General features: G+C 35.9%; 1 protein-coding gene across 1 annotated transcript; it reads left to right on the forward strand.

Moving 5' to 3' along the window:
- The first annotated feature begins 39 nt into the window (after nucleotides 1-39).
- Nucleotides 40-27459, forward strand: LOC109040876 (pre-mRNA-processing factor 39). The gene is made up of 19 exons (XM_019056979.2): nucleotides 40-211; nucleotides 1689-1773; nucleotides 2206-2531; nucleotides 3181-3303; nucleotides 3992-4166; nucleotides 6103-6293; nucleotides 6897-7007; nucleotides 8506-8631; nucleotides 14288-14436; nucleotides 16454-16579; nucleotides 17663-17846; nucleotides 18054-18161; nucleotides 19353-19517; nucleotides 20280-20415; nucleotides 21824-22032; nucleotides 22620-22679; nucleotides 23225-23409; nucleotides 24617-24697; nucleotides 25793-27459. Exons 2-19 carry the CDS (start codon nucleotides 1707-1709, stop codon nucleotides 26202-26204), a joined length of 2934 nt encoding a protein of 977 aa, XP_018912524.2. The 5' UTR covers nucleotides 40-211; nucleotides 1689-1706; the 3' UTR covers nucleotides 26205-27459.
- The last annotated feature ends 169 nt before the right edge of the window (nucleotides 27460-27628 follow it).

Raw genomic sequence — 27628 nt, forward strand, 5'->3', positions numbered from 1 at the left:
CCTAAAGTTGCTCAGCAGGTTGCTGTCCTCCCAGGCGCTTATGGGCTTATGGAAGCATCATAAACGCGACTGTGCGTGTATTTATATGAAGACTCCTGCAATGTTTTATTATTATTTCTTACAATTGTTTCAGTGATTATAATATATCTCTCCTCCGGATTGAGTGTGCGGAGAATACATTTGACGACTTGGGAAGACATTGAGCACGAAGGTACTTTGACTTACAGTATGCTAGCTTTACTTACAACATTACGGCGAAGTTGCCGCAAGTATGCCGCGATGGATACTCTGCCCATGGTCCATCTTCGAGAGTTTAAGACAGTAACAATTTTGTTCGTGAATCCCAAATTTTCGTTTGAGGAAGTATATTTCCCTCGATATCACTCTCATTCTGAAGTTTCAGAAGCCTGGTCTCCGCAACTTTCAGGGTTGTAGTGTTGGGGTCCGCCGATCTTCCTTTGCACTCCATGTTTATTTGATCACATACTTAGTGTAGAAGAAGGCAACTTGCTCCTCACCCAGTGTCTCTCTTCATACATATGATCATAAGGGAAGACTGAAGACCATCACCCTGATCCGCCACCGATGGTTTATAGTATGTAGAATTGCAGACGATTATTGAGCAACCATGTACTTTCATAACGGGAGGCACAAGTCACCTATGTAAACAAAACCACTTGGTGCTCCCTACTGAGCTCTTTGCTGCCTTTGAGCCAAGTGGTTAGCGTAAAGGCTACACAAAGGAAACCAAATGTCGAGAGAATGCCAATGAGAATGTAGAGGTGGTAGAGTTTGTGCATTGTATGTAGAGACTGATGTCCAAGTACATATTGTTTATATCACCATTCACCAGTGGTGCCATTTGACCGCATGTGTTAACTCGTTGAGTGGTGCTAATTTATAGCTAATCAGAAATTGACATTTGTCCCAACATACGTTGCGCAAGCTCTAACTACATTTCTGTGACGCCACGCCAGTGGATGTAACTCGGCCGCTTTTAAACACATCTTCTCATGCTGTTACCTCCTCAGGGGTTAATCTAATGTAAAAATTCAAAAGAACTTTATTAAAAGAGGATGAAATTTGACTTAAGAAAACTGACGAATCCATAACAGGCATTGTCTGACAATGGGGGAGACGAAAGCCAATTACCAAAAATCATCATTCCACTAAGATTCCAATGCACTGCACATGTAACTTTGGCTGATCAAGGGCCCCTCTAATTGGTCCAAGCGGCGACTGCCTTAGTCTTTGATGCTCTGCTGGTTCAAAGATGATTGTTGTTTTCTGTAAATACCCACTAGTTTGGCATCACTAAACTGAGTAGTTGCGTTCGCTCCATTCTTGTAGGCAATGGTCAAGCATAGAGAAAAAAAAGGAGGTGTTTGCATTTCGGGCATCTTGGAATTTTTTGATGACTTGATGACGTAGGTGGGTACAGTGTGAAGGGGACGTCCCTGTACCTAGCTGTACCCACCTACGTCATCAAGTCATCAAAATATTCCAAGATGCCCGAAATGCAAACACCTCCTTTTTTTTCTCTATGATGGTCAAGACTATCTAGTGACAGGTAATGCTATTTTCCAATAGTTCCAGACACCTAACTGTGTCAGCATATCTCATTAGAGCTTTAATCAATTGATTGATCAGAGATTGGATGATATCAATTCTGTTGGGGATTCTTTCAGGGAAAAGTACCTGTGATAATGGAGAGTGAAGAAACAGACCATGTCGAAAATAACGGTGTAGCTGACCCTCAGGAACCAACGGATGGTGAATATTATTACTTTTCTCTTACTTAATTCTTTAAGCGCTAAAAATGTGACGCAGCCACCACTGCTAGTACTCTGTGTGTGGAGAGCTGTGGATCCCTCATTTTCTTAGAACTTAAAAAAAAAAAAAAAAAAAAAAAAATTGAATGGTCAGTTTTCATTGTAAGCCACTTTCATTTAGAAGAGAATCATTTTTTGCACCTCTGTCCTAAATGTTGTTGTTAACCATTCAATGAATTCTCTAGATAAAATTGCACCTTTACCTCTTTCTTTTGTTTTATTGTGGTTTGAATAAACACTTTCTATTTTGAAAGTTTTAAAGGCAAAGCTTACAGCTTACTTGGTTGTTCATTTTGAACAATGCCTACCTAGACAAATTACTTCTCATTGTTTATTTTTCATGATTTTAAAGTAATATTCTTCCTTATTCTAGATGTTAGTGAAACAAATGAAAGTGAACCTATTACTAAAACAAGAGCTTCTACCCGCCCGAAGAGAAACTGCACTGTAGAATCTCCAACTAACCAAAAGAAAAAAGGACGTGGAAGAGGTCGAGGGAAGAAAATCCCTGCAGCCGCTGACAATGAAGTCCTCAAAAATGATGAGCAGAAATCGATAGACAACGGTGAAAGTCAGAAAGAATCAAATGCTGGTGAAGAGCCTTATGACCCTCATGAAGTTGATGATCAATTTTCTGATGCAGCGGAACCGGAAAATAAAGAGGAAGAACAAACTACACCAGAAATGAAATCTGAAAAGGTTTGCACACAACACTATCATTCAATAAACTAGTTTCATGGGAAGGAAGATCAAAAACTTGACTGCCCCTTTGATATTTGTCAACACAAATAGAGACATTTTTAAATTTTGAAGTGATGGCTTCTTCCTGTTTTTCTGTCTTCATTTTCTTAAAATTATCTGCAACTATGCAGACATTGAATCAGAAGATTCGAAAATTTTCATTGTGTGGACTAGTCGGAGATTTTCCAATGATGTTTATGATTAACTATTTTTTGCTTTGACAAGTCAGGATTGGTCAGAGAATTTTCAGATCCAAACTCACAAAATCCCAACATTTATCATGGCCTCTTTCTTTTTTGAGTTTTGTGTTTTTCAATACTTTTATGAATTAATCTTCTTAAAAAATTTTTATTTTGTTTTATGCGTTGGTTTTCTTTTTCTTTTTATAAGCTTCAAAACTCAATACAATTTTTAATAATATTAATTCCCTACTCTGTAACTTAAATTTAACCAAAAAGCAACAAGTTAGAAAGAGGGCATATTTTTCTTCAAGCCTACAAAGTCTTTGTTCCTTGAAATGCCTTGCCAAGTCCAGAGGAGGATGTAAAATTCTTGTTGCAAATAAAATCAATTTGTAAACATCTCACATTTCAAATCCTTTGTCCAGGTTGAAGACTCAGTAAAATCTGCTGCCACGGATGAAGAAGAAGAGGACAAGACAACATTAGAAAATATGATTGTCATTGATGAGTGTAAACCCAGCGCAGATGCAGTTAAAGCAGAAGAAGAGGTTGATTTTTCATTGATTCTGAGTCTTAAATATTTTGTCTAAGTACTTTATCTCTCAAGTATACAGAAACTTCCCAACCATGGGAACGGCTTGTTCGCATGAATTAGGGGAACCTCGGTGAGAGTGAGGAAAAACGAGGGAACATCGGTTAGAACGGGGGAAAACAGGGGGGGAGGATAAATATTTTCCCAGTAAACCTGATTTTCTGTCTCGCTTTATTGTTAGTCTCACCTCTACTTCACCAGCTTTCAAAGATCTTGGGTTGTTGATGAGCCTAAACTCAGTTGGAATATTAGGTATCCTGTGAGGAGTATCAGTCAAGTGGACTAAGTCTCCTTCCATCTGCGACTCTCTGTAACCACAAATTCATAAACCATATTTTTTAACAACTGTCATTTTTGTATTGCATGACTCACCTCCTCTGCTACGCACGAGCTAGGCTCAGGGTGGAGATAGAACCTTTCTGTAATTATTTTTGTTTTTTCGTAATGAATAAATCTAATCTAATCTAAAAAATCAAATCCTTATTATCGCATTGTTCATGGTCAGTTTCTTTCTATTTCATGTTATAAAACCTCCCTTCCGTAAAATTCTTCTCACTGCATCTCTTGGATTTTAAGTTTCTCAGCCATAACTTTTATCTACATATTTTGCCTGTTCTTACTAAGTTTCATTTTGTGGTTTGTAGCCTGACACTGAGATGGTTTCGGAAGATGAATTGTCTGAGGACAAAAGTATGGAGAATGTGTCCGACGATGAATTACCAGCGACAGCTCAGCCACTTCCAGAAACAGAAGATCTGTCCGAGGATGAACTCACAGTTGACAAGAAAAAGAAGGTGATCAGTGACAGTCCAACTCCAGGTAGTGAAATTCTCCCAATATGTTTTTTTTGCGGAGATGGTGCTGTCCATCTCAATTTACCTAATTTTTCCCATCACAAAACGGATGTGCTGTATAGTATTATTTAGTATTTTAGTATTTTAGCCGCCATTAGTCATCAGTTGGCACATTTTGTTGGATAAAAGATAAAGACAAAGGCAGATCATCTTTTGTGCGGCACCTTTCAGTCGCCATTTCTGTGGCCAAGTGAGGACCATTAGCTCTGTGGTCGGCCCATGCCAATTGAAGCGCTCCCACTGAGCATCATAAGGAAACTTAAGCAGTAACTCGCTATTGGTAAATTTTTCAAATTTCTCAAGAGGTGCGGTTATCAGTTTGACATCTTTGTTCATGTTTCTGATGGTCTTGATGACACCGATGGCAATGAACAAAGTATGACTTAGGATTTTACTTAACAACGACCATTGATGATCTGAGTTATTGATTCCCTAGTCATTAATGTCGACCACCTTTTTCAAGATAACAACATAGTTCTTGCTTTTAAAGGTACAGCCAAGTACTATGCTTTTAGATTTTTAAAAATTTTGTTTACTGATTTATCCAACTGAGGAAGGCTGAGTTCTCAGCCGAAACGTTGTGGTTATATTTGTGAAAAATAGCCTTGTTACCTGATGTGTAAATTGTTTTATTATTGTTTTTCAAGTGAATCAGTGTGTTGAGAACACCGTTTTTTTCACAATAGCTTGTTCAGAATTTGTTCACAAAACTGAGTCAAGTCAAATTTTGTCTTGCATATCAAATGAACTTGGAGGTTCATTTTCCCACTAATTACTGTATAATCTCAACTTATTGCATTAAGGAACCACTAATAATCCCTTAGATTGAAAAGTCAATTTTCTCACGGCAGTAATGCCAAATTTACAGCCTCATTCTTGGAAATTTTTTTTGCTCATATTTGGTGCTCATTGCAGAAAAAACTTCAAAAGTGAACCTAGGAATAGTATAGAAGTTCTATTAGTTAACAACTATAATGCCATTCTTTTCCTGTCAGCTTGCCTACTAGAGCAATTAAAAAAAAACAATGTTGATCTCAGCCTAATGGTCATGTTGCAAATTTCAGTCAGAGCAAAATGAAGAGTTGTTTCTTATAAAAAATAGCTCAATGAGTGCATCGGGAAAGTTTGAAATTCACTCCCAACTTCATAATCTGTGCAGGAAGTATGCGATTTTTTGAGCTTCCTGCTTCAAAAATGACACCATAGCACATGGAACATTATGTAATAGGAGTCACTCCATCTAGCTCCTGCATACTCGCTTCTGCGCTCAAATCGTGAGGAAGCATCAAGGTCTTTATCAATGTAAAGAAAATCAAATATAAAAGCACCAGCTAGTCAAATCCCTTTTCACCTGTGTTTTGGTAGATTGGTGTTGGCCATGTTGAATATTTTGTAGCATCCTAGTGCGTAAGGGCTAGATGGAATGACTCCTCTTACATAATGTTCACCTGTGCTCTAGTATCGTTTTTTGAAGAGGAAGGTTTGAACTTCGCATACGTCTCACGCAGATTATGAAGTTAGGAGTGAATTTCAACCTTCTCGATGCGCTCATAGTGATTTTGAGCCATTTTCTGTATGTAATAACTTTTCCTTTTGCCCTAGCTGAAGTTTGCAACAGGCCCATTACCACACTAAGAGACCAATATTCTCAATCTTGATGCATGACACAAACTTTCATTTACTGGCAGTTTCGCGGGGTGATGAGAGGATAATAAAAACAAAATAGAAAGAATCCCAATACCTGATTCTAAAATTCTTTTATCACACGCAATTATTCAATTAATGAAACCAATGGTCCAGTACTCAGGCCTCATTACATGGCGGACTGAATATTTGCTAAGTATGCCTTTATTTTTATATGTCATATTTATTTTTTATTGATTATCATCATGTGGTTCCAGATATCAAGAAAACTAGCCCGAAAGAAACAACATCAGATAATCAAATTGATAAAAAAAGTAGCAGTAGTGTATCAAGTACGAGTGACAGAAAGCGGAAAAAAGCAGACTCAAGTGATTCAAGTAGTAAGGGGACAAAGCTTGATGAATCGGCTTCTAAAAAGCCAAAGTCAGCAGTGGATACCAGCAAATCGGTAACTTCATTTTCAGTCAATTCGTACAGTTAAACTGTTCCTGAAGCCTCTAATGGAGCGGTTGGACGCAAGAGGCACAGCCAAGTGAAAAGTCTTTTGTAGGAAAAATCACACACAAATCAAGATGAGCACATCAAAAAAGTCTGATCTCCACTCTTTATCCTTCAATTTGCGAAGTTTCCAACATGCTTTTTAAATTTTCTGCGTCAGCAGACAGCTTTTCTTGATCGCCAGTAATCAGGTTGCAAATTTAGTAAAAATATGTAACCTTTCGTTACAATTGCAATCTGAAAGTAACTAAACAAACAAAGGTGGAAGGATACATGTCAGCCAATTTTTTTTTGTGATATCACCAAATCGCTTGGTGCAACATTTTTCCATTTGGAACAGGGTTGTATTTTTGGTGACTTTGAAAGTATTTATCCCTCAGCTAAAACTTGACTAAATGGAAAACAGGAAAATGTAGGCTTTCTCTTTTTTTATTTTACATATTTTCAGATAATGAATAAAAAAATAAAAATAAAACATTGTTTAACAGCCCTATTCTGTCTATTAATTGTACATTCTTTTGTAGAATTCATTGATGTAGTATTTCCTTTTCAGTCAAGTTCTAAGAAGTATGTGCCAGAGCTTGAAAAGTACTGGAAGGCAGTCAGGGAAGATCCCACAGATTTTACAGGCTGGACTTACCTGCTTCAGTATGTTGACATGGAAGTAAGTTGTATACCTCCTAGAAATCACCTCAATTTGAATTCTTTTCTCTCACCACTTACAGTGCTCTTTAATCAAGAAAGACAAAAATGATCAGCATATTAACTGCACACCAAATCCAAACCAATTGAAGCTAAGAAATTTATATTAGTTCAGACGCAATTTAGTCTACTACTTTTTTCTAGTAGCAGTGCTTGACTTTCAGTGAGGGACAAAAAATTGACTGCCGCTGCAGCAAAGGTTCAGTTGGAATAAAATGAGTCAGTTAAATCATTTTTTTTTTTTTATTGTGTCATCCTAAAGCAGTAAGTAACTGAAGCTTACAGTTTTTTTCCTAATTTTTTTTTGATGACTGCAAACGGGAGAAAAGTTTATTTGAAAGTGCCAATAATGAGGATGGCCTAAAACGGCGTTTGAACCGCACGCTCGTAGGTTTCGAATGTACACGTCATGATCAATATGGCGGTGGAATGCGCAGTGGAAGAATACACGGCGGCAAGTTTTTGTTGGTTAATTGGATGTTATGTGGGTTACTTTCTTTTAGATTTACACCCATTTCTCTTAATTCTTTAAGCTTTTCAATCAGAATGTGACACAGATTTGTATAAGATATGAAACATTTACGCAGAACTTACTTAACCTCAAACGAGAAATCGTGATGTCAACAACAGCAGCATGGCGATAGTAAACTGGTTGTCTTCGTCGCCGCCATCTTCCTGTCTATATGACGCGTAGATTTGAAGATTCACAGCGGTCGGTTCAAACATGTTTTCGAGTGCTCCTAAAAAGGAAGTGTTAAATCTCTGCGGAGACAATTTTTCCTGAAATTTTAACGTGCGCATCATTCTTCTCATACAGAAAACTGTAAGACTCGACTATTTGCAGGCAAATTCCTCCCGAGCTTAACTGACTCATTCTTTTATCACACAAATGCGCTTGGACTTATGCTACGTGCTTGGAACCTTTGACAATGAATCTTATCCATCCTAGATTGTCCGAGATTTACAGTAGATAAGATAATATTTGTAAGCAACCTTCCCTAAGCTGTTGAAATAGTCAAGGACAAGTAAGAAAAAAAACCCTAGAAGGAAGAAATTTGTCCACGTTAAGCGGATGCTATTTTGCCGGCAATGTAAATTAGGCCTGAATTATTAACATTAGCCTTATGGGACTTTCCCAGAACCAAGCAAAAATTCAACTTAGCCGGAAAATGTCATGCAACACTCTACAAAAGGGGGATTGTGTGTTGACTGTACTAGCACCAGTTGTTCCAGACTTGCTGCAACAAGCCTCCATTCGGAAAGAGGAGGTTTCCATCCCCTGGGCCTCCAAGAATCTACTGCTGAACGTTTGTATCGAGCAGAATCTTGAATTACGTAGGAGAAAAATTAAAACAAAAGTTGAAACAGCACATAAAAATTACATTTCTGTAATCTGTTAACTACTTTAAAAAAATTAATTTCAACTATAAGAACTAATAGCTCCTCCTATCTTCTTACAGTCGAATGTGGAACATGCGAGGGAAGCATATGATGCATTTCTAGCTCGCTATCCCTATTGCTACGGATATTGGAGGAAATATGCTGATTTTGAAAAGCGTAAAGGCAGCAGGGAACATTGTGAACAGGTAAGTTTTATCATTTCTTTGCATGCAATCAACCAAAATTTTGAAGTTGTCCTCCATCTGCATAATGATTTTAATTCAGAGTTGCCAGGTTTTAAAAGTAATTACCAGTTTTTTGGTGTTAGAGTTTATAATCTACTCCAACTTTTTGCAAGGGCAACATGGCACCTTCAAACTATGACCAACATGTTGACTGTCACACCAGAATGAGAGCAAAGTATTTTATTCCTGCGGTATAACAAAAATTTAAAAATCAACATTTTTTGCTAAGCGGGTCAGTTGCAATAGTCACAGAATCATGTTTTAGCAACTTCTTATGTTTAATATTAATCGAGATATAGTGCTTTGAAAAACTCGGTTTTTGATGTCATCCACCATGGCAGTGACACCTCTAGTTTTTTCCACCTTGGATTCATCAATCAGTAACACACACATATGTACTGGTTGCTCAGCTTACAGCACGGAAAAAACCAAGGGGGAAGAAATCGAGAGTGTTACTACCGTGGTGGATGATGTTTAAACCGAGTTTTACAAAGCGTGATATTTCGGTTAATATTGAACTTGGATAGTAGCTGTTAGGACAGATCTTATTTTTTTTAGCTAATCTATGAATATCAAGCATCAAAACTTGAGTCTGTGATCAGGGCAACTGACCCACTGTGATTGCCAGTTGCTAACTCAGTGATGCATTCTGCCAATGCAGTACAAGATTTTAGTTCTGCTTTCACTCAAGCAAAAAGTGCAAGAATTTTCTGCATCATGGGCTTGTCAAAATGTTGAAATATCATCATCAGGTCCTCAGGTTAGACCCGAGAATCCGGAGCAGATTGTAGATTCATATTGTGGCTGTCAATGTTGTGAACATTTTTCATCTCTTGCATTCTTTTTTATTATTCTTCTGTAAAATATTACAACAAAGCTACATATCATAGGACCACTATTAAATACAAACATTTCAGGAATTCATTTTTCAAACGAATTGGATACCCTTTCAGCCCAGTCTCCCAGTGATAATATTTGAAAAATTGGTAACTCTAAACTTTATCCTTTTACATGTATTTAAAATAATTTAAATACCAAGAAAAAATCAATGTTTAATAAATATTTTACAAATAGCTAATTCAGCATTTTCCATTGAATGCTGATTAAGTTAAACTTCATGCCAACACAGCTTTTTCTTTCCCTGACTTAATCCTGTGCATGGCTAATTTATCTGTTTAGTTTGCTATTTCGATGTTTTTTTACAGCTTCATTTGCTAAACAAGTTTCTCTATACCAAGGGATAGCTTAACTGGAAGGCTACTGTAGATTTTCAAGTTTAGCTAAATTAGCAAAAGGAATTACCAAAATAACTTTGCACAGGGCTAAATCAGAAACGAGAAACAGAGAAACAAATTGCCAAGGTAGCAATGGTTTAAACAGCATCAAAACATGCTTGATTGTTGAAAAAGTAATTATTAATATCCAATAGAAAGTTTGCAACATTGCATATTGAAGTATTTATTAATGAACTTGCTTTATCAATTTAAAAGAGATTTTCACTGCACACGTGTGCGTCTGTAGATCTAGTGACATCATAAGCTCTAAAACTGAAACAAAAATTGATTCCTTCAAGGGATAGTTTGATAGGATGTAGCTTTAGACTCAAATTTAATGGAAAGCCTTTTGGGGAGCCCAAATTTGATGACTATCCTCCTTTTTCATTATTTTCATTTTGCTCAGAGACCTTAAACAAGAAACGTTGCTTCTAAATCAAGTTCCATGTAAGCATTCTCTTCATGTGCTTGGATCAATACGAAAATTGTATCTACATAAGTACTTGAAGAGAAAATACTTATGTTGAACAAGGTTGAAGACTTGATCAAAATCTGAACAATTCATTTGGTCTCCATTTTGAATCAAGTGTCTTCACCAAATCGTTGATTTCTAAATAAAATGTTGTATTTGCAGACACTACTAAATTTTGACTTTGTTATTACCTGCTCGTAGTTTTTTTTTTCCTAATCGAAAAGTTCTTAATTTCCTTTCATATCTCAATTGCTTGAAGTGAAACAAAAAAACTAGACCAAAGCTCTCAGTGATTTTCATCTTCCAGAGTCTTAGGTGTATGCTACAATGGTCATTGTGTTTAGGTTCCAATAATGAGTCTCTGAAGTCCCTACAACCCGTGGTGGCTTTATAATAATCCATCTATAATTTATGCCAGGCCTAGGTTATTTATAGGGTCCTAAACTACAAGTTAATAAGTCTCCTCTGAGAAATTTTATATGAACACAGTAGAAGTCAAGTAGTTTTTCAATTTTATTTTTCATGTATTCAAGATATCTCTAAGACAACCAATTTTTAGAACCAATTCGGGCCCCTTTTCCCCTTAGTTGGTGAGTGAACCCTCAAGTCCTAGGGACTTTTTTCTGAGACACCTAGAGACCCAACTGGACATCTATAAAACGGAAATGGGTCAATCCTTAATTTTTCTTTTAAATCTTCTATCATGCCTTGACTAGGTAATTCAGACTCATTCTCACAACCATCAGGATAACATTCGTCTGACTGCATATCAAAGTTATGTGGTTTTAATTTTGGCAGAACAAATACATCTTTAAGCTTCTTCCTCAGAAATTATGTTATCTGTTATTTATGTAGGTATCGATTTGAGGTTTTATTGTTGTTTGTTGGACTCAGTATTCTCTGTCTTCAAAATCCTCTTTTTCTCTCTGTAACTACAATGTTTCCTTACTATCAGTAGAGTTCTGGCAATCTACTCAGTCATTGCTATGTAGAAGTTCACATTAAAGTCGATAAAGCCATTCGCGTGGTCTGAAAGAAAATTCCACGTTCATAAAAAGCTTGCAATGTGGGGATTGTGATGATGGCACAAGACACGATTATCAGAGAGTCTAACTCTATGCTCCGCAATATTCTCTGCGCAAAGTTTGATGACAGATGAGTTGCCATCTTGCGTAGAGACCCCGAGTATCATACAGTTACAAATGGCATAAAAGGTTAGAACCCGAATAATGGTAGAAAATTGAAATAGAAGTTAGATATGTGAGGAAGAAGTTCAGCACACAGCCAAGAGAAGGCACAAGCATCCATAGTTTGGTCTATCATTACTTGATTGTTAAGCGGTAGATGTTGCCTACTATAAACAATTTGCAAATGCATAATTTTCAGCCATGTATCCAATTTATTGCTCTTGCATCAAAGTTGTAATTCACTTTTTCCCCATACTGTTGGGGCTCTATCCATCTATACTTTCTGTGTAGGTGTAATTTCCAAGCCAGTCATAGCAACTTTTCCTATACATTCATAGGGTTGCCACAGACAGAAAATACCCGGAAAGTTGGAAAAAGTCAGAGAAAACCTAGAAATGTCGGGGAAAATGACTCAAGTATTAGGGAAAAACTGTTAAATCACCTTCATTTGCATTCCAGAATGGGTTTGATGTTTCGAACAACAAATTTGGCACAAAAACTATTGCAAATTTTGTCTTTTTAACAATCCAGCATTTCCTAAAATGTAGGGGAATTTTCTCAAGATGTGTTCAGGAATTGCCAGGAATTTCATTTTTTATAATCTGTGGCAACGCTAAGTGTATTGGTAAAATATTACCTTTTGAGGAATATTTTTTTTCTTTGGCAAGTTGTTAGGTATGAATGTTTGTAAACTGTTTTTATCGGGTGCAAAACAAGTTTTTAGTTAGTAACAAGTTGAACGGATTATTTCAATTCTCGATCCCCCATTAGCAGTCTTGAAGATGTATGATATTATTGAAAATTTTGGATTTTGAAGAAAATTAATTCTGGCACAGCTCAATGGAATTAATCATAGTTCTGAAACCAATTGTTGAGGTATGCATTTATTTGATTATCCCAGTGATGCCAAAATTTTTTTTCGAGTCTTTCTTGTGTGGTAACACCAAAGTCAGATGAAAATCTGTAGCCACATCTACAGTTTTTAGCCATCAAAACTTAGTAAAGAGCATTTTAAACAGTAATTATGCCTATTTAGTTTATAGACAAATTGAACAGAATTTCGTATTACCCTTGCATGATTATTTCATACTTCTCATGGCGGTAAAATCGTTCTTAAGTGACAAAATATTGTCATGTGCATGAAAACATTGCAAATTCATGTTTGAAGGAAATTTCTCCTCATCATTTTAAGGCATGATTTACGCCATCCAAATGAATCGGAACTTCCACCTTGCTCCCAGCATATCATTTGTTATGTTGAGTTGATGTCCTGAAGAAATGACAAAATGTCATTACCTCCGATTATTTTCAATTAAAATTTTAAAGACAAGATTCGGTTGCTAAAATTATTGAAGTTTTAATTTTCAATGTTCTCCTCTTTTTTTCTTTCCTTGGACTATCAATTCTCTTCTTTAAATTTCTCCTCTCACGTCTCAATTATTTATGTTTTTCAATTCAAATATCTGAAAATTATTTATCGTCTCAATTTTCCCCAGTAAAACCTCCAAATTTTCTGTGCTCAATCGTATTTGAACTTTTTACAGAAATGATGAATTCTGCTTGATTATTGTGGTTAAATTTTCAAAGTTTTTTTTAATGTCATCCTGAAAATAATTGTTTAAACCTTCAGATTCCCTAGAAAATTTTCCTTGCTTTTTTTCCGTTATGTATCCTTACAGTTATTCAATTTAAGGTGGAATCCTTAAATTATCGTATAATTGTCAACATCAAACTTTCTATACAATTTTTGTCTTGTTGCATTCATCAATTTACTATTTCTATGTTGTGCTCTTCTAATCAAATTTGTATTCTTTTGTTCAGTTTTTTATAAGTAATTTGTAATGCTTTTGGCAGTGAATGTATGAAGCTACCTAGTCTAAGTTCAATAAAAGCTGTTTTACTGTCTAGTGAATATTTAAAGTAGTTGTTAAGAGACATGAATTTCTAAATTCAATCTACTTTTTCACTCATCAACTTAATTTTTTTCTCCCTCTTTTTCCTGTACAAGGAGATAAAAACGAAGCACCAATCCTGTGGAGTTCATCTTTGTATCATTATTGTAACACCATGCCATAACCTCATTGTTTCCTCTTTTTTTGTCCAGCTTGCCTAATCTCGTTTTGTAAACATTTACATATATCGAACAAAAAGTATCTGTCAAATTGACAATAATATTTGTAATATTTACATCAAGTTTGTTTCTGCTTACCTCAGTAAGACTTTTGAAAAAATTCCAAGAAAATTAACTTTTCTGTAAGAAATTTCAAATTTTTTAATCATATCTTTTGTAAGCTTTCGAATTGAAGCCATTTTATACAATTCCAGTTCTCTATTTTGTAATTTTTTAACTATCTGCGTTTTTAAGTTGCCGATCATTTCAAAGCTAGAATAAGTTTGTTTTTTTTTTTCCTTCTTTTTTTTCTAATTTTTTATATTAAGTATGTCTTCAGATTTTGTTGGTATAGTTTTAGTTAATGTGGTCTCAAAACTTGAAAAATCTATGTATGAATTTTTGCCCTATCTTGATAATTTTTCATGTTTATTGTAACTTCGTTTCTTTTAATTGTCTATTGTAAAAACTTGTTGAGTGTTAATGTAAGATCTTTTATTCTCATGAATTTCTAATTTTGTCGATTGATTTCTTTTGTTGTAATGAATGAGTTTACATTTATAACTGTTAACAGGTTTTCGTAAGCGGGTTAAGCGCAATTCCATTAAGTGTTGATTTGTGGCTCCATTACCTAAATTATTTTAGAACAACTTATCCAGAAGACGAAGTTGGGATCCGCTCTTTGTACGATAAAGCTATTCAAGCTTGTGGTTTAGAATTTCGGTTAGTGCTGTTTTCAAAAGTTTTTCTCAGCTCTGTTCCACCTGTCCAAGTGTGTTTTCTTTATCTCTCTTATTTACTGCTAAGTTAATTTTAAGGATCAACCAAAGTTTTATAGACCAGAAGAATGCAACCAACATCACCTCAACCCATGAATCGTAGCTATGCTAAACTTGTCACCTTATCTATTTTTGCTCTAATAAGCTCATTTTCTCCTCTGCTTCCTTCCTCTCCTAATCTTTGACATCTCCAGCCATCCTTAGGCTTATTGTTACAGGTATCAATATTGGAATCAGGATTCGTGAAGTTTTGCTCCCAATTGTATAACCATGAAAAAATCCCCTCTGTGAATATTTCCAAAATACAAGTTTAAAAAGACTCACACTTTATTGAGGAATTTACTTTTTTTGATGGAGTTCAAGTCTAAAGTTTTGGCACCCATCAGAGGTGTTCAAAAAGTTTCTAATCTTTAGATTCTCTCATGTTGCACTTCATGTATGTCGTCAGGAACAAAAAATGAATTGTGCAAATATGTAGAGAGCTGCTTCTTCGAAATACTAAAGCAAAAATTCCATGTATCACTCCAGCAACCACCAGCTGTCTCTTTCACTCTGCAAGGTTCTGTTCTATTTTAACGAAAGGCACATTTTTAACTTTAAAATCTGAGGTAACAAGGGCATTACAGGAAAGAGTGTAAAATTAAAGATGGGTCTGAAATAAATTCTCAATGTTAGAGAAGAGGGAATTCCACACACGAAACTAAAATTGTGTCTTGTCTGCAAGAAAATTAATTTAACATTAAGGTGACTTCATCAAAGGTATTGAATGTTCGATTTTGCGATTTTAAAAAGTGATGAATTAATGGAAGAATAATCTTAGAATCTGAAGTACCAAACTTTTTGCTACCTCTAACTCTGCTTCTAATTCAATCAAAATCCGAGTCAGTTGTTTCCTCCCATCAGTCATGAAAGTTATCTGTTCGGTCATCCCTAAGTAAAAAAGGAAATTCATGCCTAAATATCCGGGCATTACACTAGTAACAAATTGTGATCTTCATAGGTAATACTGACAGAAATAGTCCCAAGAGTATGATTTTAAAATTTGAAAGTGCGAAATCCACTTTACTTCTTTTTTTCGTTTTACAGAAATGAGCTTTTCCTAACGACAATTGTCTCGCTGCCACATCTAATCTAATCTCTACTCTATATCTGAAATTCTCTCCATCGTTGTGGGTTGTTTGTAGGTGAAATCTGTTGGTTAGGCGCAGGAATGTGGCCCATAAAAGTGAAAACGGGGTTCAAAGTTATACTTGTGTGTCAAGATTTGCCGTTTTGCCGCCTGCTGATAGATCGCATTGAGTAAAGCAAGTCTCTCTCCGAGGCGGTGTTCCGCAGACAATGCCCAAATTACAATGTTCTTTTTATGCTGTTCAAAGCCATTTTCAGGAGAGTGCGACCCATGTCTTTGCCCATTCACCAGTTAGTGAAAAAAACAGAAATCAAACTTTGTAAACATTTCAAGGAAAGACAGTTGCGCTTCAAGATGAGGATAGCCAAGAGCTACATGGTTTTAAGACTCTAATGGAAAGAATTTTAGGATGCGGGTGAATTTGATTTGTACTTTTGAGACTTTTTCAAGAAACTGAAGAACCGTTCTCAATATTATTTTTAAACTCCTTTTTTTTAACAACAATTTTTTCCATTTCCTCCTTGCCTTTCTCTTAAATTTGTTGTTTTCCGGAACTCTGGTATCCTAAACCACAGCTGAGATGATGACATGGCAAATGTAGACGTGAGTATTGTTTGGTATGATTTCTGAAGCATTACATAACATTTTTAGGCCACAATGTCCATCTCCTTTCTTTGGGACTGTTATTGGTTTCCTTTTAACCCTCATATTTAGATGCAATCTTTATCACGAAAGTCAATTCTGACACAAGAAGAAAAAATTATCAGTAAACTGGAAAATAGGTAGGAATCAACAGTCATTGTCTTAAATGTATTATCTCTTTTCTTCATAGCTCCGATCGCTTGTGGGAAAGCTACATTAAGTGGGAAACAGACAAGAAGAAATTGGTAAATGTAACGGCTATCTTTGACAAGCTTCTAGCAACTCCAACACAAAATTACTTAACGCATTTTGAAAAGTAAGTAGGTTTGGTGTTTCAGCTTAAACTGTTCTTGGCAATTTTAATCAGGTCAAAAAAATAAGAAATCTTGTGGAGACATTTTTGCCTCCTCTCTGAAAATAGATGTGACGTGGAAAACAAGCATTTATATAAGATAAGATTATGCTTTATTTGATTTTAATGCACAATGGCTTTACAAAAGCGTCAAAAATACATAATAAATATACATATAACATGAAGTGGTTCAGCCTTCATCTGTGAATTTTTTAACTGAATAAGGGCACCCACTGTTAAAAAAAAAATGTTGAGATTTTTGTCAACATTTTTTTCATTTGCAACTTTTTTCAGATTTTTAGGCAATTTATAGTACATTTTTCTTTCTGTCATCCTAAATATTTCACCAGATTTAAGAGGAATTTTCTTTTTTTCTAGTACCATCTTCGTGGATATTTTTACGTCTTTCTAGCATCTTAATCTTCGCAACATTATGTCTGACGTAATTCTGTATTATCAATGCAGGAACTATAAGCAGGCGATAATTTCAAAAACGGTCTTCGAAAACTTGGTAGCAATTTTTGATGAGCCTCTGGGTGCTTCAAAATGCTTAGTATGAAATTAAGGGGGAAAATCTAAGTGTATTACAAAATTTAAAAACAAATTAGGAACATATATTAGGACTTCATGCAGTATCCTCAGTCTGTCAGAAAAATTATGCTGCATCATTTTTCCCTGATTCTTGGGATGAATTATGAGGATAGTTTCTTCAGTTCCAAAACTCCAGAAAGTATTCAGGATTTGTCAGAGTTGTAAACTGAAGAGGCTATAGTTGAACACAAGAATTCTAAATTTTGTGTTTACAAACCACATTTTCCTATGTCAAAGGTACTTATGGTTCATTTCAATGATCTGCATGGGTGAAGTCCCTCATATCATTGTCTTTCTAAGTAGAACTTTGAATTTTAAAAATTCAAAGGAATAAAATTATCTTGTCTCTTTGAATTGAAATATCAATCATCTTGTGTTATGTCCTATTTGCTCATTTATTATTGTTCATTTATTTTTTAAATTTATTCTGTTATTCATACTCTCATTACTGTTCAGATTTCAAGATCATGTCATGAAACACAGTCCGAGGAAAATATTATCCGTCGATGATTTCTTAAATTTGCGCCGAGAAGTATTGCAGATTTTGAAGCAGTATGATTCACCGTTAATTGGAATTCCTGGAGGAGATGACGCACCACCTGGTGAGGAAGAACCAAGTGATGAAAAAGAAATCAAACATGTGAGTCATTGTCTCTGTCTTTCAACAAAATTTAGTAGGATGAATCAAAAGTTTTCTTCTTAAAATGTACGACTCACGGAATATTTTCAATTGTTCTCAATATCTTCAGCATGAAAAAATAATTTTAACGGATTTTTTCTCTCTTTAGCTTATTGATACATGATTTGAATCATACAGCATGTACAATGATTGTTCATTTATTTTTAGACAAATGAGGAGACAGCTGCACTGAGAGATAAAATTATAGCAATGCGGAGGAAGGTACACAAAGCTACTGCTGAGGCAGTCACTCGAAGGGAGAAGTATGAAGAAGGGGTAAGTAAATATTTTCAAAAGTCAAACTTCAGTTAGATCTAGAACATGGACGGATAGCATCGTAAAGAGTGTATCGTTGATACACCCTGCAAACGAAAAATGGGAATTGAATGATTAAATAGATCTATTGCACATGAGAGATAGAGCCACTCAAGTAGATGTTTTAAGGTAAAATTGCATAGAAATTACCTAAAGTACCTTAGGAGATTTAAAAATCTATTTGTCGAAAATTCAAATTGTCTGTAACTGGTGCTCAATAAAAACGCCAATATCTTAGTCAGGTATTAATGTTAGTAATTTTTATTGAAGGAATCGTGTTCTAAATGAAATTTTGAAGAGTAAGCTCTATTGGAATGCCTAAATTTGTGCCTTCTTTTGTGGCCCATTTGCATGATCTGTAGCCTGCATTTTCTAATCTTCCATATCTGCTGCCTCTTTCTTCCTTTTAAGTAAGGTTCTTCAACAGCTTTTTTAAAACACACTTAATCACCTGCGATAAACAAAAAAGAGGCAGCTGACGTGGAAGATCAGGAAATGCATGATACAGACAATGCCAATGGCCTGCTAGAGAATGCACAGATTTAAGTATCCTGATAACTATTTCTTCTTCAAAATTTCATGCAGAACATGACTCCCATTGATGAAAATTACTGACATTAACTCCTGACTAAGATATTAACGTTTTTCTTTAGCGCTAGTTACGAAAAATTTGAATTTCCTGCTTACAAGCAAAAACCAAAGTCTACAAGAATGAAATTGCGCATTACGCCAATTTTGGCAAGTTTCTTAATTGAGCAGTGTCCTTTTCCTGCCCTGTGTTGTTTAAAGTCTAAAAAACGTGCAGCAGCTGAGGGAAAGTGCCAAGATTAAGATTACAATTATATCATACCGCAGGGACTGATACAGTAACGTCCAGTGTGCGTATGACTCAGTAGAATGTGGTTCTCCTATGAGCGGGAAGGTTAAATTTATGCATCGAAAAATTTTAATATCTTGGTTAGGAGTTACTTTCAATCATTTTTATCAACTCAAATAAAGTGGCCGAAAAAAAACTTTCAGGCGCCAATTGAAAAATGTGTTTGTCATAGATTTTACCTGTCTGTACAGACCCAAGATTTTTTCTAATTGTGTGTGTTGCATTTCTTCTTGGCAGTGTATGTATTGTTATACTTAAATGTTTTCCTTTTGCAGATTAAAAGACCATATTTTCATGTGAAACCTCTGGAGCGATGTCAGTTAGAAAATTGGCGTTCATATCTAGAATTTGAAATAGCACAAGGAGACATGGAGAGAATCATTATTCTTTTTGAGCGCTGTCTAATCGCATGTGCACTTTACGAAGAGTTCTGGTTAAAGGTAAATATTAATTCAAAAGAACTCACTTTTACAAAACCGAATTGCCTTCATTTCTGTCAGTGTGCAATATGACCAAATTTTTTTTATTTTTATTTTTGCTAATGCTGTCCTTGATGAAATGGCTGATGCCCCTCCAGGACCAAAACATGGATTAAATTTTGCATTAAGGAACCACTATCTCTGGCTCTTCTATAAAAGCACATATCTGCCTAGGGAAACCAATGGCATATATGTTGTTTTTAAAATGAGCCGAAAATAGTGGTTCTTTATTGCAAAATGTAATCCACATAAAACATTACACCATGGAACCAAGAGCAAAAGAACATTTGATGAAAAATTCCTTAAGTGTTTGATGTATGTGCCAGTTATTGAATGAAGAAAGAAGTTGTCAGGTGAAACTTAAAAGCATTGCATCAGGGGCGCAAATTGTTCTCGACCATCTCTGCATATATCCCATATCAAGTATCTCTGCCTGTCATTCTTTTGTATTTCATATTGGTCGCAGATATAGTTTCATTTACTGTACGTACTAATCCCCCCGATAATGTTATGGCGGATGGAAAAATGATTAAACTGACAGATTGATGCCAAACTAAAATTAGTAATATTTTAAAAAAAACTGAATGATACATCAATTCGTTAACTGTATTTATTTTTACTTAGCTGACTTTCCTCTCTCTTTTTTTTTGTTCATGTACTTTTTGATAACTCTTGATGTTATGCTCTCTTACATTAATCCATAATATTTTATTTTTGAAACAGTTTATTCTATTCTTGGAAAAACAAGGTGACGAATATCGGAGTAATTTGGAAAACACATTTAAAAGAGCCTGTACAATTCATCATGTGAAAAAACCCAATCTTCACTTGCACTGGGCCATATTTGAGGAAACACAAGGTAAAGTGTGAATTGTGATAGTAGGTGCAAAAGGAAGCAGGGCAAGAAGGAATGTGTGATGTGCCAAACACGAAGTAGCTACAGTAAAACTGTGATATAACGAATTTCCGGGGACTGGTGAAAAAATTCGTTAAATCGAAAACCGTGGAAAACCCGATTTTAGGCCACAAATTTTTTTGAAATGTTCGGTTTTTTCCAGTTTCGTGTACAAATCCCCGCCCCCTCCCCCTTAAAATATGAAAATATTTTACGAAAAATTGGCGGGAAACACCCGGTTAGCACTTGATCAGTAAAACTGCGAGCAGTAGGGATGAGCACCCGGCAGGGGTTGGAATAGTACTGATGACACTGTTCTTGTAGCTCCTTAATCACCCTGTTTACTCGAGGAAACATGTGCGCCTTGGAAATCCCCAATCCCGCCATATCGGAAAATGACCTTTGCACCGACACCGACGTACAATATGCAGGTGAAGACAAGCATGCTTTCTCCCCAGCGGTGTTGCCGGGCGCGCGGAAATTCCCGTGCATTTGTTAAATTGAGTTCGATTTGCATGGTAAAGTTTGTACTCGGACCGAAGATTTCCTTCGTAAAAGCGAAACAATTTCCTTCGTTGTACCAAAATTCTTTATACAGAATTTATTTTACATTAAAAAGATAGGGATTTTTATGGACCGCGAAAAAAATTCGTTAATTTGAAGAATTCGTTGAATTGACTTTCGTTGTATCAAAGTTTTTATGTATATATTTCATAGAGTGAACAAAGGAGAGTGCCTATAGACCTCAATATATTTATGCTGTGAGCAGCTGCTAGAGGAGAGTAGTGTGCAGGGACATACAAGGTAAACAACATTGTGAATAGATCTCGGGACAAGCAAACTAGACATTGCAATTGTACGGAGCATTGAGCAGCCTGTTTTTTCCTTAAAATTTTACACGGAAAACAAACAGAACAACAGGAAATCTGGAAATCAACTCCTAGTTATCTAGAGTCACGCCGAATCAAACATGAAAGTTTACAATTGGACTGCGTTTGGCAGAAAGGGACCAAGCCACATCAGCTATTGCCAAATTTAAATGGGCAATTAATTTTTTTACAACGAACCTTTGTGCGAATTCCTTTGAAAATTTTAAGGAATTTGCTGCAGACAATTCTCTAAAATTTGCACAAAAATCCGCATAAACGTTTTAATGTAAAAAATTAAATTGCCCGATTAAACTTGGCAATAGCTGATGTGGCTTGGTTCCTTACTGCTTAACAAAGTCCAATTAACATGGGTTAAGTGGCAAAAATACGAATGACATCATTTGTATAGTCTAACTACCATTTGATCTGTTAAAATACTTCCAAGTCTCCATCCAGCATATATGTATAGTATCTAAGTTATTCCTTTTTTCCTCTTTTTGCAGGCAACTTTGAAAAAGCAGCTGAAATTTTAAGCAACCTCGAAAGAAATTTTCCCTCTCTCGCTCAAGTTGCATTTAGACGTATCAATTTGGAACGAAGACGGAAAGCCTACCCAAAAGTGTGTGAATTGTATGAACATTATATCAGCAGTTCAGCATATTCAAAGATGGCAAACAACATGGTTGTGAAGTATGCACGTTTCTGTGCGAAAGTAAGTATGACAAACTGTTGTAGCAAAGGAAACAGATAGTATTGCTAGTGAAGTTTTGAAGTTAGTGAAGAATACCTTCGGGAAGGAAGTGTTCAACTCATAATTACCGAAAAATCCTTCAGCCTCAATTTATTTCGCAGTTACATTCATACGTTTCATTTCTGTATGTAGGTTTAAGATACAATGCAGCAGATCATTTATTCCAGTAAACAGAACCAAGTCCAGTGTAAAGAGGACACTTAAAAAAATTTATTTGTAGCTCTCTTATGCACTCATTGATTGCATTTCAAGTTTTCCTTTTTTAGTGGGATTACAAATAAGATAAAACAACATTGACCATGAAAGAAAAAGTTTAATCTGAAATCATGGTGTGTCAAATGAAATGATCAAATTCTATCCAGCGGTCATTTTCTTGCAAATAATTTAATGTCCTCACTGATGGGTTCTCAGGACTCCCTCAACTTCTGGCCTTGTACACAATAGTGCAGTGATATATTTTGTGAAAAAGCACCCTTTTAGTGGAATCCTCAATAATTGAAGTAAAAAAAAATCTTGTCTAACTGCTTCTTTTTATTCTTCTCTCCAAGGTTTTACTAGACATAGACAAAGGAATCAAAGTACTGGAAAAAGCAATGGAAAAAGACAAGGTAAGTTTCGATTTAACCTGTGTTGTATTTATTTGCATCTTGATATGTGGATCACATTTAGCAAAAAGGAACCAGCGCGATGTGTTACTGTGTTGTAAAAATATTGCCTCTACATAATTATCTAAAAAATCTGCCAGAATAGCAAATAGTTTTAGCTTCCCACCAAAAAATTGTTAATATTTAAGGAAAATAATCGTGTAAATTTTAATTCTGTACATATATGAAGTATTTTTAAAAGAAAAGGAGAAGTTGCACGATTTTGAAAGCACTGTAATCACGCTGGTTCCTTTTCGCTAAATGCAATCCATGCATACTAAACTTCAATAAAAGACTGTTTTAAGTATTATCTTTTTAGCCAAAGTTTAAATTAGCAAGTTTGCAGTGGATCGATGCCATATTGTGAAAGCATCGAAAGGGGTCTCAAACGGGAATAATCTAATCATAAGCAACTTGAAATCAACTAAAAATTAAGTGCTCTTTTTCCTTTTAAAATTTAATTTAACCGTTCACAGAATTTTATTGGTTGTTCTATTTATTGATTGCAGGATTGCCCACGGCTCTATTTCCAAATCATAGATCTATGCATGCAAAGAACTCCTTTAAATGTGAACGAAGTTGTATCTTACTTGGATAAGTTTTTAAGCAAAGACAATGCTGAAGCAGAACAGAAGGTGATGATTGCCCAACATAAGGTTGAGTTCCTGGAAGACTTTGCCTCCGATGCCTCTGCGTAAGTACTGTAACCTTGTACTGCTTAGTCTCCCTTTTATAACAGTATCTGATCATAGAATTCCTTTCAAAGCAGCCTCCAAATTCCAATCCTAAAACCCATCCAACCTCTCAAACAGATAGATTTTTACTTTAATCTCTCATTATGGGTAGACTTTTTCTGCATAAAGATGATTGTATCCGTTTGATTGTACTGGGATGGGGAAAATGATCGCTTGACACATGTGTCATAAGCAGGGAGTCTCCCTTTGAAAATGTTGATATTTTGGGAGGGTGCCCTGTTTTGTGGTCCCTCCTGGAATGTCGTGGGATCGTGATCTAAACCCCCCCCCCCCCCCCCAAGTTTTCCCCCTTGATGATTTGAACAATAATCCAAAACGGAACGTGTCAACTCATAAATTGAAAAAATTATGGCATATCGAACTTTCCTCTTGCCCATCTTGGTATGACTCACAAGTTCGAGCTAATGTACATTCAGGAAGTTAGTGTTTTGTTTTTGTTAGTTTAGTTCTCTGCAGTTTTTGATCGATTACAGTTCCATCATTATTATTTTACTGTTTGCACATATAGTACATGTGCAATTTTCAAGTGTTACCATATACTCAGAAGAGGGTTGCCACTCTTTGATGAATCCAGAACATGGGAATGCTTGGGGAATTGAAGTGCTTTAGAAAAACATGGAAACAGGGAAAACTCAGGGAATTTAAGAAGCAAACAATTAGTTTCTCTCAAAACCGGAGAAAAAATGCATTATTAATTGCGTGTGACCTCTCTGAGGCAAAGCTAGTTCCTTCAAATTTTTTCAGTTTAGGTACAACTAATCCAATCTAATTTTGAAGGATCATCATACTGTGTTGTTGTGGTTCTTTGTTTTTTGGTTCTTTCGCTGTATTATCAGTGTTCCAAATTCACCTTAGAGTTTTAGGAGCTATCTTTCCCATTGAGAATCTTTTCATCTACCGTATTGGAGATCTTAAGACTTAAAATAATGATGAGAATAGAACGGAGCAAGAAATTTTATTAGATTGCAAATTTTATGACAGGAAGCTCAAGATCATTTTTAGCATTAGATTATCTGCACACTTGAAGATGATAACAATCGCAACAGACAAGAAACCTTCTCTAATAAAATATGGACTTTTAAAACAGAATCAGTGTGTGGGCTCCAGTGTGCATACTCATCTTGCGTTCTTTTTGTGTTTTTTCAGAGTCCAAAAAGCTCATAACGAGTATCTTCAGTACGTTAAAATCGTCAAAGATAACAGGAAAAAAGCTGAGGAAGCAAAATTGTGAGTGAACTTATCTTCTCTTTATTATTTATCTTCTCCACAAAACAATGAAGCTTGAACAAATGATGACAGTTGTTGTCATAATGCTGACCAAAAAAAAAGAGAAAAAAAGAAGAAAAAAACCTGTCTCTAACGAAATTCTTTTGAACAAAATTCCTCTCGTTAAGGAGTAATTTTGAATCCCTGCCGACTCCCTTAAGAATCCGATAGGAAAAAACCTAGATTTAATGAAGTGTCATGGCGAGATGTTCGCTTTCAATGAAGCGTTTGCTGATCACGAATGTCAATTTCTTCTTGAAACCAAGGCGTAAAATACTGTTATACATGAGGTATTTCGGAGGTTGTTTGATAAAGGAATCCAATCATTCTTTTAAGCAAGTTTCTCTGTCTCTCGGTAAGATGTCGCCTGTTGCGTAGCATGAGTTAGTGGCCTTGCGCTATTTGTGCCCTAAATGCTGGCAGCAGCTCGATGAACCAGTGCGATTACAGGCTGACTGAAAAAACAAAAATTCCCGAGTTCATTCATCCTTACTCCACTTGTGTGGTGTGGTAGATGCTTTTTTTTTTTTTTTTTTATTAACACTTAAATTTTATGTGATTGTTTCAACTTCCGTACTGAACCTACAGTATCCATTGACTATGTCTAACTTTATTTACTGGTAGATGATGAAGGCGGCTTCTCAGTATGTGGCGTTTGCCAAACAGCAAACCAAATAATGAATATTTAGGATTCAGCTTGTCACGGGTGTGTCTTCAAGTGATTCCATTCACACTACTTGCTGATTGTCCACATTTTCTTGATAAAGTCTGATTTGTTTTCCTCCTGATAATTGAATGTACTTATGAACGAAAATTTTATAAAATTACTTTCGATACATGTCACTCCAGAGTTCAGTCATCAAACTGGTGTTTTTTAATTTCAAAACTTTTAAGTGATCCAGAACTGTCAAATTTTACTTACACATTCTATGTACTTTACTTCAGTTGCTGCGTTATCTCTGTTTTGATCTCCAGGAAGTTAAAGCCCCTTTCTCTATGGCCAGTTACTTTTCTTCGTTCCTGCAGGGTCCTCAATTTATTTTTTTATTATTGCAGGAAAACTGAGGCCAAAAGTTTGGAGCCTCCACCTACATCCTCCTTCAGCAGCAGCAGCAGCAGCTCAAGTAGTAAACACTCGACAAGCAAATCAGCACCAAATTCTGCTCCTCCTTTGCCGCAAGCCATGCCCCCCGCTCCTGGCCCGTACGGCCACTCGAACCACGCACCTCCGTATGGTGCTCCTCCAATGGGACCATATGCCGGCGGTCAGTATCCTGCTCATCCCCCGGCACCAGGACCCTACGGGCAAGGCTCCTTCAACCCGCCCTACAACCAGGGAGACCCTAATTTCTCTAACTACCAAAACTGGGGCTACTCGCAACCAGGATACGGCGCTTATCCGAACCAAGGTTGGGCTAATACAGGTGGCGGCGGAGGGGGTGGTGGTGGACCTGGTTTCAACTACTGAGTTCTAGCACCAAGCTTTCGATCTGTTTTCAAGTACTTTTTGTTAATTTTTTAGTTTAAGCATTTATTCTGGAGTTTAAATCGGGCTGTCGTACCTTCATGAGTCTGGATCTCCGAACCTGAATATGTAAGTGCAATTTAACGATATGATCAGGAGTCATGACTCCCTGATTTGAATGGTACCATGATTAATGGTATGTAATCAGGGAAGAAGAAAATTTTATTTGAGCAAAGGACACATCAAACCCCCCTCAGCTTCATTTTAACTTTTTCATGTGTTTTAAGCTCCTGAAAATGATTAAGTAAATGAAAGAATGACGAATCAAATCCTGGCAATGACCATCATTTCAAAAATTGTATTTTTAACTATACATCGCTTGCCATGAAAACCACTCCAGACATTTTTCAAGTAGAAATTCCGTTAAGTTCAGGGGGAGGGGATTTCAAGTCCTTACTTTGTTTGAATATCAAGAAAATTATTCAGTTGAGTGGAGGCCCAGGAATGCAAAGTTACCCACAAAAATCTAAATAATCCTTTTCAAGCGTAATACAATTTGGAATCTCCCCCTCCTCCCTCTGCATTTAAGTCAAAATTCAGACCGTTTTTCAAAAACATCAAATCAGGAATTGATAAAGTCGGAGGGTTTCATTTTGAAACCCTCCAACATCATGCATATTATGCCTGTTTAATGTCCTCTTTCCTCCGGGCTACTTGATCTTAATAACTTTTTGCTCCGACTTCAGTTAACCTTTGAATTTTTTATTCCTCCGACTTCACTTCGGCCAATTGACTGGCCATCTCATATGGCCAAATCACAATTTTCAATGAAATTTTTTTTATCATGTTTAATGTATTAACTGACAGATCTGCGCAAGTTCCGAAAATTCAAATTATAGAATTAAACTATCATGTCTCTGCTAAGGCTCATGAATTTTTAGAACTCACACAATATGGAAATTGAAATGGGGAATTTCTATCGTTTTTTCTATCACCCAAGAGGAAAGTGACGGAAATTCCCTACTATGAATCATAATGAAGGCTGGTAACTTTCGATACTGTATTCTCTCTTAAATAAGCCTTGAAGAAACAGTTTTCTACCCACATGGAGTTATATTGCACTGCTTTAATCCAGTTATCTTCAGGTTCAATTTTCATGTATGGTACTGGCGCGTGATCTTCTTTCCTTTATGAAAATGTAAATTTTGTACTGTCTGCAAGCATGTATGGATATTTTAAATACACTTTTCTGTCGAAAGTGACTTTGCCTCAAATTTTTAATCACATATTAGGCTATGTGTTAGTGTTTTGTTCCTCCCTTTTCCCTCGTTTTTTTGAGGTGCAACAATTTTAATCATCAAGTATGAAGTTATCAATGGACAAATGGACAGGGTAAAAATTGAAATATGTAGCACAAGATATTTTTC

The sequence above is a fragment of the Bemisia tabaci genome, chromosome 6 (assembly GCF_918797505.1).
Source record: "Bemisia tabaci chromosome 6, PGI_BMITA_v3".
NCBI lineage: Eukaryota > Metazoa > Arthropoda > Insecta > Hemiptera > Aleyrodidae > Bemisia > Bemisia tabaci.

What these genes read in the sequence shown, in the direction of transcription:
- LOC109040876 (XM_019056979.2), top strand. Translation starts at nt 1,707, where the DNA reads ATGGAGAGTGAAGAAACAGACCATGTCGAAAATAACGGTGTAGCTGAC. An exon ending in ACGAAGAGTTCTGGTTAAAG is followed by an intron (nt 19,518 to 20,279) that starts GTAAATATTAAT and finishes TTTTTGAAACAG; the next exon opens with TTTATTCTATTCTTGGAAAA. An exon ending in TTTGCCTCCGATGCCTCTGC is followed by an intron (nt 23,410 to 24,616) that starts GTAAGTACTGTA and finishes GTGTTTTTTCAG; the next exon opens with AGTCCAAAAAGCTCATAACG.